The sequence below is a fragment of the Bufo bufo genome, chromosome 6 (genome assembly GCF_905171765.1).
Source record: "Bufo bufo chromosome 6, aBufBuf1.1, whole genome shotgun sequence".
Lineage (NCBI taxonomy): Eukaryota > Metazoa > Chordata > Amphibia > Anura > Bufonidae > Bufo > Bufo bufo.
In genome coordinates this window covers 115,420,040-115,434,293 of record NC_053394.1, presented here as the reverse complement: position 1 = coordinate 115,434,293, position 14,254 = coordinate 115,420,040, and the positions used below count along the sequence as shown (strand labels likewise).

The 14,254-nt window shown below is 43.2% G+C and overlaps 1 protein-coding gene across 1 annotated transcript in view; it reads left to right on the top strand.

Annotated features, from left to right (window-relative positions):
• The window catches only part of CDH26 (cadherin 26), a 98,398-nt gene that overhangs the window by 59,021 nt on the left and 25,123 nt on the right, over positions 1-14,254 (top strand). The window contains exons 4-13 of the mRNA XM_040435905.1: positions 298-456; positions 5,121-5,268; positions 5,716-5,882; positions 7,068-7,196; positions 8,390-8,575; positions 9,201-9,472; positions 10,534-10,676; positions 11,582-11,818; positions 12,105-12,326; positions 12,978-13,108. Coding sequence (XP_040291839.1) covers positions 298-456; positions 5,121-5,268; positions 5,716-5,882; positions 7,068-7,196; positions 8,390-8,575; positions 9,201-9,472; positions 10,534-10,676; positions 11,582-11,818; positions 12,105-12,326; positions 12,978-13,108 — 1,794 coding nt within the window. The remainder of the gene's footprint in view (positions 1-297; positions 457-5,120; positions 5,269-5,715; positions 5,883-7,067; positions 7,197-8,389; positions 8,576-9,200; positions 9,473-10,533; positions 10,677-11,581; positions 11,819-12,104; positions 12,327-12,977; positions 13,109-14,254) is intronic.

Sequence of the window (14,254 nt, the reverse complement as noted above, 5' to 3'; positions counted from 1 at the left end):
ACATAGGGAACAATTCTGAAGCATCAGAGGCTGTTGCCATCCCTATGTTATTCCTCCTGGAACTACATAACTACATTGACAACTGGGTGGTATCATCCATTTGTTAATTCTGTATTCCTACATACTCTCAAAGCGTCCAGTTTAACTGCTAAATTTCATATGGAAAAATGTTTGTCTTATCATGGTCAAGCCATTGTGGCTTTGGCCACCTACCCACGGTAGATCCGCAGTGTCACTAGTTCGACATTTTTATCATTATTTCTTTATAATGGGAATTTCAATCACTTATGTTTGCAGCTCTTCAATGACAGATCCGAAAACTACTCCATCCGGTATCTTATCAGCGGGCCTGGAGTGGATGAACCTCCAGAAATTGGTCTGTTCCATATGAATGATCAAAACGGTCAGGTCTTTGTGAACCGTCCTATTGACAGAGAGAAGACACCCCTGTTTGTTGTAAGTATGAGAAACCCTGTCTCTCATATGTCACACAATATAGTGGCCCTAGGCCTTGTGCCGTGGTGTAGCGTCATGTCACAGAGCAGACAATGGAGCATTCTCTCCCAGCACAGGTGTGTTTTGTGTGTAATGGTGGAATAGTCAGCTCACATTGTTTATTGTAGTCACACACCGGAATCATACACATATATTCATTAGCCAAGCATACAAGCATTGCAGCTTTTCCCATAGGTCCAGTGACGTGCTGGCGTTATCCACAGCAACTTAAAGGGCACCTATCAAGTTAGTTTTTTAACTTAATCTGCGCTAAAGTGCATGAATGCTTATTCAGATTGGTGCCAGATACCTTTGGATTGGAAACTTGTCTTGTGCTGTTTGTTAATGAGGTCTTAGGAGTCCGCTGGGCATTCCTGCTTTTGGAGAAGTCTGGTGTATTCATGAGACCTCTTGCTACCAGTAGAGATGAGCGAAGTTCTTAAAAATTTGATTCGGCTGCTTTGCCGAATTATACCAAAAAATTTGCTTAGTGATGTGATTACTTTGTCACAAAGCACATTTCTTTGTAAGTAGCGGGCACAATGATGGGGATCGGCGATTGCGCTGTCCCCTGTCATTGAACCCCTCAGATGCCACATTCATCACTGATTGCGGCATCTGAGATGAATATTAAGGCCTTTCAGGGGTTGATAAAAAAAAATTAAGTTGTACTTACCTTATCCATTTGAGTGCGAAGAGGCCATCTTGCTTGAAGATCCAGCACAAAATCTCATACGGCGTGTGATGATGTCATCAGGCTGGCCGGCATGGTGAGGTCATACGTCACTGCGCACGAGAGCTCACAAAGGATCTTCAAGCAAGATGACCACAGCACCCTATTCATGCTCAAATGCATGAGGTGAGTATGATTTTTTACTTTTACCGCCAGTTCAGGGAAAATTGATTTGCACAAGGAAATTCAGCTTCGTGGCGAATCAAATTTTCCCTGAAATTCGGATGGAAGTCCACTTTGGAAACTTGGATTCGCTCAACTTTACCAGTCCACCAAACATCTGGTGCATAATATTGTGTGAAATTTAATAGACTGCCAACAAAAACTTCTAGTTTGGTTGTAAGACGGCTCACTCCCTATAACCACGGCTAGGTGCCTGTGTCTGATATGAATCACCCTTTCAAAAATGGTCAAAATATATACTACAATATAGTAGTTTGCCACGAACTTTATGGAATATGAACTGAACGTACCATTACAATAGGAAGCTGTTACCTTCTTTCGTCTGGTGCCATGAATGACTTCAATCCACAGTGAGTCTCGCTCGTGTTATCGCGGAATGAGAGGTTACTTTGTATGAGCTAATACCTTAGCGCCACTACGATCTTTAATAGATATTATTTCAAAAGTGCATGGCCATGCTTAATGTACTGGACTCTTTATGAGTAAACCATCAGTCCCAGACGCGTTTCGAGGTTGACCCCTACTTCTTTCTTAGTGGATCCACTGAGGAAGAAGTAGGGATTTACTTTGAAACGCATCTGGAACTGATGGTTTACTTATAAAGAGTCCGGTACAATCAGCATGCCCATGCACTTTTGAAAGACTATCTATTAAAGTGTAGTGGCGCTAAGGTATTGATTAGCTCAAACAAGGTAACCTCTCATTCTGCGATAACACGAGCGAGACTCAATGTAGATTGAAGTCATTCACGGCACCAGACGAAAGAAGGTAACAGCTTATCTCGCGAGAATAGATACAAGTTATCGGCACTCCGATCTATCCTACCAGCGAGACACTGTACCCTGCCGTATGCATCTGATCCATCTTACACCTAGGTAAGCGCTTCTACACGTGGGACGCCACAAGTATACGCACTACCAAACAGTGAGTACCAATGAGCTATACATTGTCATACATTGCCACAAACCTTATGGAATATGAACTGAACTTACCATTACAATAGGATGTTTTTTTCCACATCTATAATTGTCTTTTCTGTGGATTTTATATATAGGATTGCATACCTAGGATTTTATATATACCATTTTCGTTTTAGATTGATATATTTTAATGTTGTATTGCATTGTATTTTATTTTGGATCCAGCTATTAAATTGTATTTTATTATACATTTCCTGAGTCTCTTACGTGACCCCCTATTTTTGAGTGCTGGTCTATACTGTAGTATATATGCCAACAAAAACTTGCCTGTCAATCAAGAGGGATAGAGGCAGGGATGCCAAAGAAAACACGTACAGGAAAAGCTAATTTGAATGCAGCGTCCGCATACTTCCGATAATAATTATTCAGATATGGGGCAAGTACGGTAATTACTGTGATGGGCTAGCCTAGATTCGGCAGCATGGTGAGTGCCAGGGTTTTGCAGGGAAAACGAGTTTGTTCTGTTCCAGTATCTTGCATTGTGTATTGGTATGCTCCTCTCTCCCCCACCTTCCTGTTTTCAGGTTTCTAGTTAGTTTAACCTAGCCACTCCCTGTTTTCCCAGTGATGCCTTGCTCATAGTGTGCTCCGCTTCTGAGTAGCAGCATCCATTTTCTGAGCTAGGAGTTTATTGTTGGCATAATTATTTTACCATCTGGATTACCCTGCAACATCTTGTCAGGGCCGTCTTTACCAAGGGGCAAAAGGGGCAGCTGCCCCGTGCCCAGTTGCTCCTGGGGGGCCCAAGGCAGCTGCCTCTTGAGCCCTGCTAGCCACTGCCCCGGGTGTCAGACTGTCAGCTACACAGGGGGTGGGTGCTGCCATGCCTGCCGGCACTGAGTCCAGCCAGCGTACTGTGAGCTGTGATCTAGGACCTTAGATGACATCATCACCATGTGACCAGTAACCTAGCAATATTACTGGTCACATGGCTGTATACTGTGGGGGGGGGGGCTGTATACTGTGTGGGGCTGTATACTGTGGGGGGGCTGTATACTGTGGGGGGCCTGTATACTGTGGGGGCCCTGTATACTGTGGGGGGCCTATATACTGTGGGGGGCCTATATACTGTGGGGGGGCTGTATACTGTGTGGGGCCTGTATACTGTGGGGGGCCTGTATACTGTGGGTGGCCTGTATACTGTGGGGGGCTGTATACTGTGGGAGGCTGCATACTGTGTGGGGCCTGTATACTGTGGGGGGCCTGTATACTGTGGGTGGCCTGTATACTGTGGGGGGCTGTATACTGTGGGAGGCTGCATACTGTGTGGGGCCTGTATACTGTGTGGGGCCTGTATACTGTGGGGGTCCTGTATACTGTGGGGGGCCTGTATACTGTGGGGGGCTGCATACTGTGTGGGGATGTATACTGTGGGGGGCCTGTATACTGTTGGGGGCCTGTATACTGTGGGGGGGGGGCTGTATACTGTGGGGGGCCTGTATACTGTGGGGGGCCTGTATACTGTGGGGGGCTGCATACTGTGTGGGGCTGTATACTGTGGGGGGCCTGTATACTGTGGGGGGCCTGTATACTGTGGGGGGGGGGCTGTATACTGTGTGGGGGACTGTATACAGTGTGTGGGGGGCTGTATACAGTGTGTGTGGGGGGCTGTATACAGTGTGGGGGGCCTGTATAGTGTGGGGGGCTGTATACAGTGTGGGGGGCCTGTATAGTGTGGGGGGCCGGTATAGTGTGGGGGGCCGGTATAGTGTGGGGGCTGTATACTGTGGGGGGCCTGTATAGTGTGGGGGGCTGTATACTGTGGGCTGCTATACTGCTCTGCAATATACTGTGGGGTACTGTATAGTGTGGGGTGCTATACTGCATACTGTGTGGTGCTGTATACTATAGGGTGCTATACTGCATACTGTGTGGTGCTGTATACTATAGGGTGCTATACTGCATACTGTGGGTTGCTGTATACTATAGGGTGCTATACTGCATACTGTGGGTTGCTGTATACTATAGGGTGCTATACTGCATACTGTGGGGTGCTGGGGTGCACTGTAACACTAGGGTGAGCCGAGCCCTGGTCTCCTTCCTGCAGAGCGGTGCCCACTTCCAGCCTGAGCCCAGCTGCCCAGAGCACTGATCCTGAGCCGTTGGAGTCTTCAGAACTGGAAGTATTTACAGTCATTCAATGTACTCTACCAGGAGTGTGGATTTTTTTTGTGTGTGTTGTGGTGGAGGGCGTGATTGCCTGCTAAGGTGTGGGAAGGCGGGATCCAGGGGGCCCAAGTACATTTTTGCCCAGGGTCCAATCAATATTAAAGACGGCCCTGCATCTTGTAATACAATCTCCGGATTAAAAGGCTACTTGATCAACGCCTGGGCGTCTGATGCGTCAGCTGTAAGTGGAGAAAGTCAAATTCAACAAGTCACTCCCGTGCGCATAGAGGTTGCTCTACACAGTGCATGATTGTATATAGCTGACTTTCGAAACGTTACAAAGTTACTTTTAAAGGGATAGCTCTTCAGGATTTCCACTTTTCACAGGTTAGGCACCAAATGATGATCAGGAAACGGGTTTCCTTTGTTGAGAATCTAGCAAACAGTACAGGGAAGTGAGTGCCAACCATTTAGTTCCCCGACAGATGTAGTGAAGCATAACATGGCGCACATATATCAAACCTTTACCCACGCCCATAGATTATAAACTATGCATTATAACCAGGCTGGCCAGGATCACCCATTTTAAAATACGCTGCGTTTTTATATTTCACATATAGATTCGCTTTGATGCTGCAGAGAGAGCAACTGGGACCATTGTGGACAAGTCACTTATCTTTAATGTGGAAATAAAGGATCTAAATGACAATGCTCCGGTATTTGATAAAAAAATGTATGAAGTTACGGTAAAAGAAACTGCAAATCTGGGTAAGTTCTAGAAATAGCGTCTTTCTCTCTGTACACTTACCTTCAAAGTTGCAGCTAGATTGATTTCTATAGAAGCCAGTTATGGAGATGTTAACTACCCTCATGGATATAATCATTCCTGTACACATCCCAGAATTCCTTGTTCCTTCTCCTTTTCAGTAACACATTGTGTGCTCTAATTCATTGTCATCGTCTCATACATTCCTTATAGAGAAACACTGCAAACATAGTGAGAGAGATTTGGGGGGAGAGCAGTCTCTCTCTTATTGACTGCTAGAGTGAACCAGGGGAAGGATGAGAGAGGTGGAGGAATCTGACCCTCTGGGGGACAAGAGTTCACGTATCTGACTTCACACAGTTACTGCTATAGTGTTCATTTGTGGCTGGAGGTATTCAAGTAGGATTTGGGCTATAAAACCAATACAGTATTCTTACAATTTATTGCAGATAATCCCATCTTTCAAGTCACGGCAATGGATTACGACAAGGAAAACACCGTAAATTCTAAAGTTACCTATTATATGGTTAATCAGATACCTGACATTCCTAATGTGAAATTTAGTATCGATCCAGACAACGGATTAATTCGTGCAAAAGGCTGCTTGAATTTTCAGGTTTGTGCTATTCATTTTTACTTGGGTTTCACTATAATTATGGGTCCATTGTCTACAGTCCTTATTACGTTATATAGGTGGGTTCTCTTCTTAAAAAGGTTTCCCTACAAACACAATTCATCACATAGCCACAGGATAGGTGGGGGCCTTATGGATCACTAGAATGGGGGTCCATTCCCTATTCCGTAGGAGATTAAATGGAGTGGTGGTCACAGACATGCACCACCAATTCATTCAGTGCCTACAGGACTGATGGAGATGGCTGTAATCCAAAATATCCATCAGTCTCATAGATGCCAAGTGCATGGTCAAATCTCTCAGTCAAAGGGCCCCAGGAACCCTGTTCTAAGTGATTGGTAGGGCCCCAGCAGTTATTTATTTATCACCTATTCTGTGGATCGATGCTAAGTGTTGTTTTTGGAAAATCCCTTTAATGGGATATTCCCATCACAGAGAGTGATAGGAACAACCTAGGATATGCTGTCACGTCTTAATAAGGCCTCATACACATGACCGTATGTATTTTGCGGTCTGCAAAAAACGGATCCGCAAAAAATACGGATGACGTCCATGTGCATTCCGTATTTTGCTGAACGGAACAGCTGGCCCCTAATAGAACAGTACTATCCATGTCTGTAATGTGGACAATAATAGGACATGTTCTATTTTTTTGCCGAACGGAAATACGGACCTACGGAATCGGAATGCACACAGAGTACCTTCCGTTTTTTTTGCAGACCCATTGAAATGAATGGTTCCGCATACGGTCTGCAAAAAAAACAGAATGGACTTGGAAAGAAAATGCGTTTGTGTGCATGGACAATAGACTGCTGGGACCCTCAGCAATATTCAGAATAAGGGGTAGCTGAACTAGCACGATGACCCCTTGAAAGGCTTTACCTGGATCGCTCCCAACCACCAGCTGCAAAGGGACGTGCAGTATGGCCCTATTCCAGGGCTGGCCAACCTGCGTCTCTCCAGCTGTTGTAAAACTACAATTCCCACCAGGCCCTGCTGTAGGTTGATACCTGTAAGCAGTCTGGGCATGCTGGGAGTTGTAGTTTTGCAACAGCTGGAGAGCCACAGGTTGGCCATCCCTGCCCTATTCGCTTTCTTCAAAAGTACCCTGAATAGTGTACTACTGAGTTTCAGTACCAAGTACATTTTCTGATGTTTGTCATTCAGAGTGCAAGCGTCATGAGGCTCATTGTAGGTGCTCGTGACAATGCAGCTGAACCCCTGGCAAGCACATCTACCATTATCATCCGTTTGGAAGATGGGAATAATAATATGCCTGAGTTCAAAACTGACAAGGTGAGTGTTATTAAAAACTGAATTCTCATATATACTGTTTGGCAGGTAAAGTGCGCCTATTGTTTCCTTTTAGGTCAAAAATTTGGCGCAAATGAATTCCCTAGCTCCAAAACCCCTTCCTGTCACACAGAATTTTTGCTCCAGAATTCTGTAGGAACCAAATTCCATATTTTGGTGCACACTGTTTTTGCCTAAAAAAATTTGGTTTCCAAGATTTAGGGGGGTATTTATCAACAACATTTTACCTAAATCTGGAAAGGGGATGGGGTGGGGACATTGATCCCAGTACATTGATCATCATTTATACTAGTTTTCTGATGATGATTGAAATCTATGCTAGCTATGGGCTGGTGTAGATTTCATAAATAAGTGCATGCTCAGGAGACGCAGGGGCTTATCAAGACCAGCTTGCAAACACTGATCTTCATAAGTGACCCCTATAGTTTTAGAAATCCTCAAAATGGCGTACATCGGCGTCTGCTTCTAGCAGGCATATATTTGATTTTATGACAGTTAAAGGGGTTGTGCAATCGCTTTATATCGATGACCTTTCTTTAGGATTGGTCTCAATATCGGATCAGGGAGGCTCCAACTCCCGGCACCCCCGCTGATCAGCTGTTTGAAGGGGTCATGGAGCTTGTGCAGGCACTGCTTTTTCTTTTCCTTTGTAGCAACTCATCCCATTCACTTGAATGAGACAGAACGGTTGTAATTACACTGCGCCATTACTACAAGGTGATGACATGCAGGTCATTTTGAAGTGGAAGCAGCACTTGCACATCAATACCCGTTTGCTGTAGTCGGACTGTCAGCGATCTGATATTGATGATCTATCCTGAGGATAGGTCATCCATATTAAGAAGCTACACAACCCCTTTAAACTATTTGAAATGTGCCAACATTTTAGAGGTTTGTGTGTTTTTTTTTTTTTTTTTTTTAGAAAATATGGAGCAAATCACTGTAAGTATCTCCTTTACATTGACTGGTGTAAGATACACCAGTCTTAGTAAATTAAAACATTACTATCTGAAGAAAATAAGCTAAAATGAATTCTAGGCCTCTGTAAGTAAGTTGTATACAAACATAACACATTACAGGCCTCTTTAAGTGTCTTGGCAGACTGGATGGGCCAAATGGTTCTTATCTGCCGACACATTCTATGACACATTCTATGTTTCTGATGATTTTTTCAGTTGGAGCTCTCAGTTCATGAGGGAGAAGTCAAAAATAATGTGCTGCGGTTAAAAGTAGAAGACAAGGATACAAGAAATACACCGGCTTGGAGAGCCAAGTACAAGATATTATCTGGAAATGAGAGCGGAAATTACAACCTGACGACAGATCCGGAAACAAATGAAGGAATTCTTGATATCATAAAGGTAAGGATCCTCAGGGTTCCTATCTCCATGGTCTAAGAACGGTAGACTCAAACACTGAGCCGAAGTTTTGTATATGTCTGTGTAAATTTACATGGATATTGGCTAAATGATTGTGGGCCGGGAAGTACGGTAGCTATAGATGGTGCAGAAGGAACAGTTATTCATGAATTCTGATGCCTAAAAGAGACCAAAGGTCCCTCTCCTGTAGAAGACACCAGTAAAATGGAGGCACTGTTACAGATTTTGCAGTGGAGTCTAGGAGCTTCTGCCTTGGCCATAGACATTATGTGAGTTCTGGATGACTGATCAGCGGGGAAGGGCAATCAGCTTGGTTGGATTTTTCATTTCTAGTAAAATAAACTGGAAGCCTGTGCTATATGGCTGTGGCCCCCTTAGGTATATTCAAAATTGTCCAAATTATCTGAATTGGGCTTTCAGAAATCCATATGCTTGCTGCAGAAGCAAACCAATTCACAGGAATGGAAAACATTTTTAGTCACAGAAATGTTTGGCAGCCAGTCTGCGGCATCTGAACATACCCCCATAGTGTGAATGTCCAGTGCAAATAAACTTTTATTAGATTATTACTACCTGAACTTTAACTATTTGCCTTCATTTTTTTCAGCCTCTGGATTTTGAAGGAACTCCCACAAAAACAGTTGTCATATCGGTTGAGAATGAAGAACCATTATTCTCATGTCAAAATAACCAACTCAGGATGGACAGGACAAACGATTGGAGCAAAGTAACCATCAGCATTACTGTCATAGACTCAAATGATGCTCCAGTTTTCTATCCTCAAACGAAAACAATCAGAGAAAGAGAAGGTGTGAAGCCAGGCACGGTCCTGGGAACGGTTAATGCAAGTGATCCTGATAGGGTGCCAAATAAAATCAGGTACAGTCAAAAATATTCACAGTCTGCCAATGGCGTTTCTTCCAAGGAGGTAGACCACCCGACTGCTGTGGGGCCTGAGAGAGAGGGGAGTCTGCACTGAACTCATTTTTCTGTTCCAGATGTTAAAAGCAATGCATTTTCACTAGAGGGAGCTCAGTGCAAAAGAGATTTTACAACTTCAATTGCAGTCAATGGTAAACTGTATAAATTCCTATGAAGTGAGCCCTCCATAGTGGTGGCTGCCAATTATACTGTATAATATACTATGTGAAGGGAAGCAGGAGAGTTATCAGTGTATGTATGCAGTTCAGTAGTGTAAATACATTCAGAAGTGGGATGGTCAGAATGAGCTCCATATTTTTACGAAGCAACTGTTCCACTTTTTTCGTTGGCTAAAGTAGATGAGGTGGTGGAGGGCAACTTTTTTTTCTTCATTTCAATTTTCTTCTCTTATTAAAAACCAACAAAAACTTTTAAAGTACACAAAATGCTTAAGAAGCTTTAATTGCTAGGCAACAACTCCAAAAACCACAGCACATGCCCCTGCTAAGGCAAAATCAACATGTGAATCAAAAAACTGATTAACAAAGTGCTCAGTGCGAGATGTAATAAGACTGTGACATCATGTCGCAAAATGGGGCTTTTGGGACTTTTTGGGCTCACTTTTGCAAAACATTTGTGACTTTTTGCATTCTTACGCCACTCACTTCAGTTTGGAAATATCAGTTGAAAAGTGGGTGTAGTTATTAAGGATAACACCAATTTATCAAACAACATAAGGCATTTGGTAAATGTGGCATAAAGTACGCCAACGCAGACTCAAGAAAAACTGAATTGAAATATTCCCCTCATGATAAATCCACCCCTCTAGAATATGCCACGTCCAATGTAAAGACCTGTAACATAAAAGCATGAAATCTAAATAAATCATACCTTGATGCAAGTACAAGCAAAGTAAAAAGCAGCCTCACATGAAAAGTGCTGCTATCGCAGCGTCATCAGGGGTCTTACTAGGTGACTTCTATGAATCAGTAAATGCAGTGATCTGTTTTTATTGATAGGTATAAAATAGTTGCAGACCCTGCTGGTTGGTTTACTGTGGATGAAAATACAGGAGTCCTGAAAACAGTTGAAGAGCTGGACAGAGAATCTCCTTATGTTAACCAGACTGAATATAAAGTGGTTCTTCATGCTATAGATGATGGTAAGTACATACCACTCGGTAGGATCTGTACAAATTTGTATTTTTTGTTGTTGTTTCGCATGAAGAGCATCATGTTCAACCCTTTCTGGACTTCTGCCAGCAGAAGAACAGTCTTTTAAAAAGGCACCCGCTTTTAAACAGCAGACACCTAGGTCTAATGCTATCAGCAATAATACTGATTGCAGACATTAAATCCCTCAGATGCTGTGGTCAGTTGATACCACGGCATCTGAAATTGCTTTCCCTGGGAGCACTATGCACCTGGAACATCAACAGCTCCCCCATGTGGAGATCGGGGAAGCTGTTGCTTTTATATAAAAGTTTTGGTCTCTCTGAAGAAACCAAGGCTTTCTATGGAGCTCTGCAGATGTCAGAATATCAAATCTGCAATGCATTGTAATGGTAATCGGAGTATGGTGATTAGGGATTAGCGAATCGTCTTCGTATATTTCATCCGAAGTCGATTCGCATAAAACTTAGTTTTAATACTGTACGAAGCAGGTGCTCAGTGCAGTATTAGAATGTATTGGCTCAGATGAGCCGAAGTAATTACTTTGCGAAGTCTCGCGAGACCTCGTGTAATAACTTCAGAAATTAATTTCTACTGTAAAAAAAAACCTTCCCCAGCCCACTTCACGCCCCCTTTTTTAGGCCTGGCGTGAGTAGGGAAGAAATCACACATTTTGATGCAACATGGCGTGTGACAGAATCTGCGCCAGATATACGCCACAAAAAGTGGCGTATATCCGTTCATAAAATGACCCCCATAATGTCTACATGACATATTGTCTAATATAAAGGAGGTTATATGGGATTAGAAAAAAAGCTAGACCCAGCCCAGAATACCTTTTTTTTTTTACCAATGTTTTTATCCTTTCATCAATTAATTTTCATTTATGTTATAGGTAACCCTCCAGCAACTGGTACTGGCACTGTTCTCATCCACCTGTCAGATGTCAATGACAACACTCCTCAGTTGGTCAGGTCGTACTTGCAGAGATGTGAACAGCAAAACACAATGCCATTCATTGTTGAGGCTGAAGACAAAGATCTGGATCCATATGCTGGACCATTTAAATTTGAATTTCCAGCAGAGCATTCCAGAAGCTTGAAGGAAACCTGGGATGTCAAACAGAAGTCTGGTAAGTCTAGTCCATTACTTGTGTCACTAAAGAGTTGGATTTAAACAGTTTTTCCCTCTTGACGTGCAATATAGCTAAACTCTGGAAGGAGAAGAACTGTTTTAAGTACAATACAAATGTATGACATTACATCTCCCATCAATGTGCCACGTACACAGTTTTCTTAATAATCCCAGCAGTCAGATTATAACCATTTAGTTTGTAATATTGGGACTGTAATTATTAAACTACACATATTTCAAGATACTATGGTTCTGGTTTTTGATTCAATTCTTTTTATTTGTAGACAGATCTGCTGAAATTTCAACAGGGCAAAGCCTCGCTAGGGGGAACTACACCATACCCCTGCAAATTTATGACAGACAAGGATCTTACAGCCAACAAGTCCTCAGTTTAACGGTGTGCAACTGTGCAGATGGAGAGAATTGTGAAAGGTTGGACCCAGCCTCACACCACTTGGGCGGTGGGGCTGTTGGGGCCATAATTGGGACTCTGCTCTTTTTCCTATGTAAGTATGTGATGAGGTCAATGATATACTTATTTTATTTCCTGTTGTTCGTATAGCACCAACATATTCCGCAGTACCCACTATCTAGTTTACAGTTTTTCAGCCGCACACATGCGCACAAGGGTCAATTTCAAAGGAGTCCAGTTAAAGCGGTTCTCCAGGCTTTTAATATTGGTGTCCTCAGGATAGGTTATCAATTTTAAATTGGCGGGGGTCCGACACCCAGCACCCCCACAGATTATCTGTATAAGGAGACGGTGCTCAGTGTGCACATGGTGTCTCGCTTCTCTCTTCCTGCTCGCTGCTGCTTTGCCATAGACATAGCAGCAGCAGGAAGAGAGACGGGAGATGACACGTGTGCACTGCGCGCACCCTCCTCATGCAGCTGATCTGCGGGGGTGCTGGGTGTCGGACCCCCGCCGATCTGATATTGATAACCTATCCTGGGCATAGGTCATCAATATTAAAAGCCCAGAGAACCCCTTTAACCTGTCACTAAGTTTATGGGGTGTGGGAAGAAACCAGAGAACCAGGAGGGGAGAACATACAAACGTCAAACAAATGTTACCATTTAGGACTCTGATTCTACATTTTTCTCCTTTGTGCTATGTGTTTCTCCAGTGCTAACACTGTTCTGTTTTTTTGTAACAGTGGCATTATGTTTACTTATGTTATTTATCTGTGGCTCCGGTGGAAAGAAACTTCACAATATCGCTGGAAATGAGGACGGCAATCAAACCTTGATCCAGTATAATGAGGAGGGGGGAAGCGCTCTATCTCAGGTAAGTGTTACTAGCTATGTGCACCCACTCCACAAGCATTACACCCGGCTCTACAAGGAAACGGAGAAGACACAATGGGGCACATTTATCGTGCTCCCCTGTTTTTAAGCTTTCAATTAGACAGGCGTATTTTCTACACCTGTCTTTTTTTTGCCAACTATTTATCAACCACTTCATAAATTAGACTAAGCGTATTGTTATTAGTCTGACCTCTAGTGGTTCTTTTTCAGTATGACAGCTTCATATTCACAAAGACTTATTTAAGTAGTATTCACATCAAATTGTGGCACAGAAGAGCTGAAATTAGGCGCACATCTCCATGAAAGTAGGCAAAATGTGGCGTAATTCACCACTCCAAACAGACACAAAAAGTATGCCAGCCCTGAAGTTGAGTGTAAATTACACTGTTTTTATGACTAACCATTACAAAAAAGAGTAATTGAGCCAAAACCATGTACCCATAAAAAAGAATCTTTATTTAGTAGTTAACAATAAAATATACCAGTGTAACCCCAATTGATATGGAAACAGGATACCAGACAAAGGGTCAGGCCGATGACGCCATACATTAGGATGTAATTCTCAATGTAAACATTTCTACTATAGGCACTACAGCATTTCCCATATTAAATTGTTACCAATACAATGGCCCTAACATGAAAAACCACAAACTAATATTGCTATCACTACATGAGCCATATGGTATATGGTGTGAATAGATGAAAATGAGGAAAAGCAAATAGTGGTTAAACTAAGGGTCCATTCACACGTCCGTAAGTGTTCTGCAGATCCGCAAATTGCGGATCCGCAAAACACGGACACTGGCAATATGCATTCCGCAATTTGCGGACCGCACATCGCCGGCACTATAATAGAAAATGCCTAATCTTGTCCGCAATTGGGGATAAGAATAAGACATGTTCTATTTTTTTGCGGAAACGGAAGCACGGATGCGGAAGTGCGGATCCACAAATGCGGATCCGCAAATGCAGATGCGGACAGCACATTCCGGCCCCATTGAAAATGAATGGGTCTGCACCCGTTCCACAAAATTGCGGAACGGATGCGGACCCATTTTGCAGACGTGTGAATGGACCCTAACTCACCCCGTGTATGAGGACCAGACCCGTAACTCGATGCGCATTT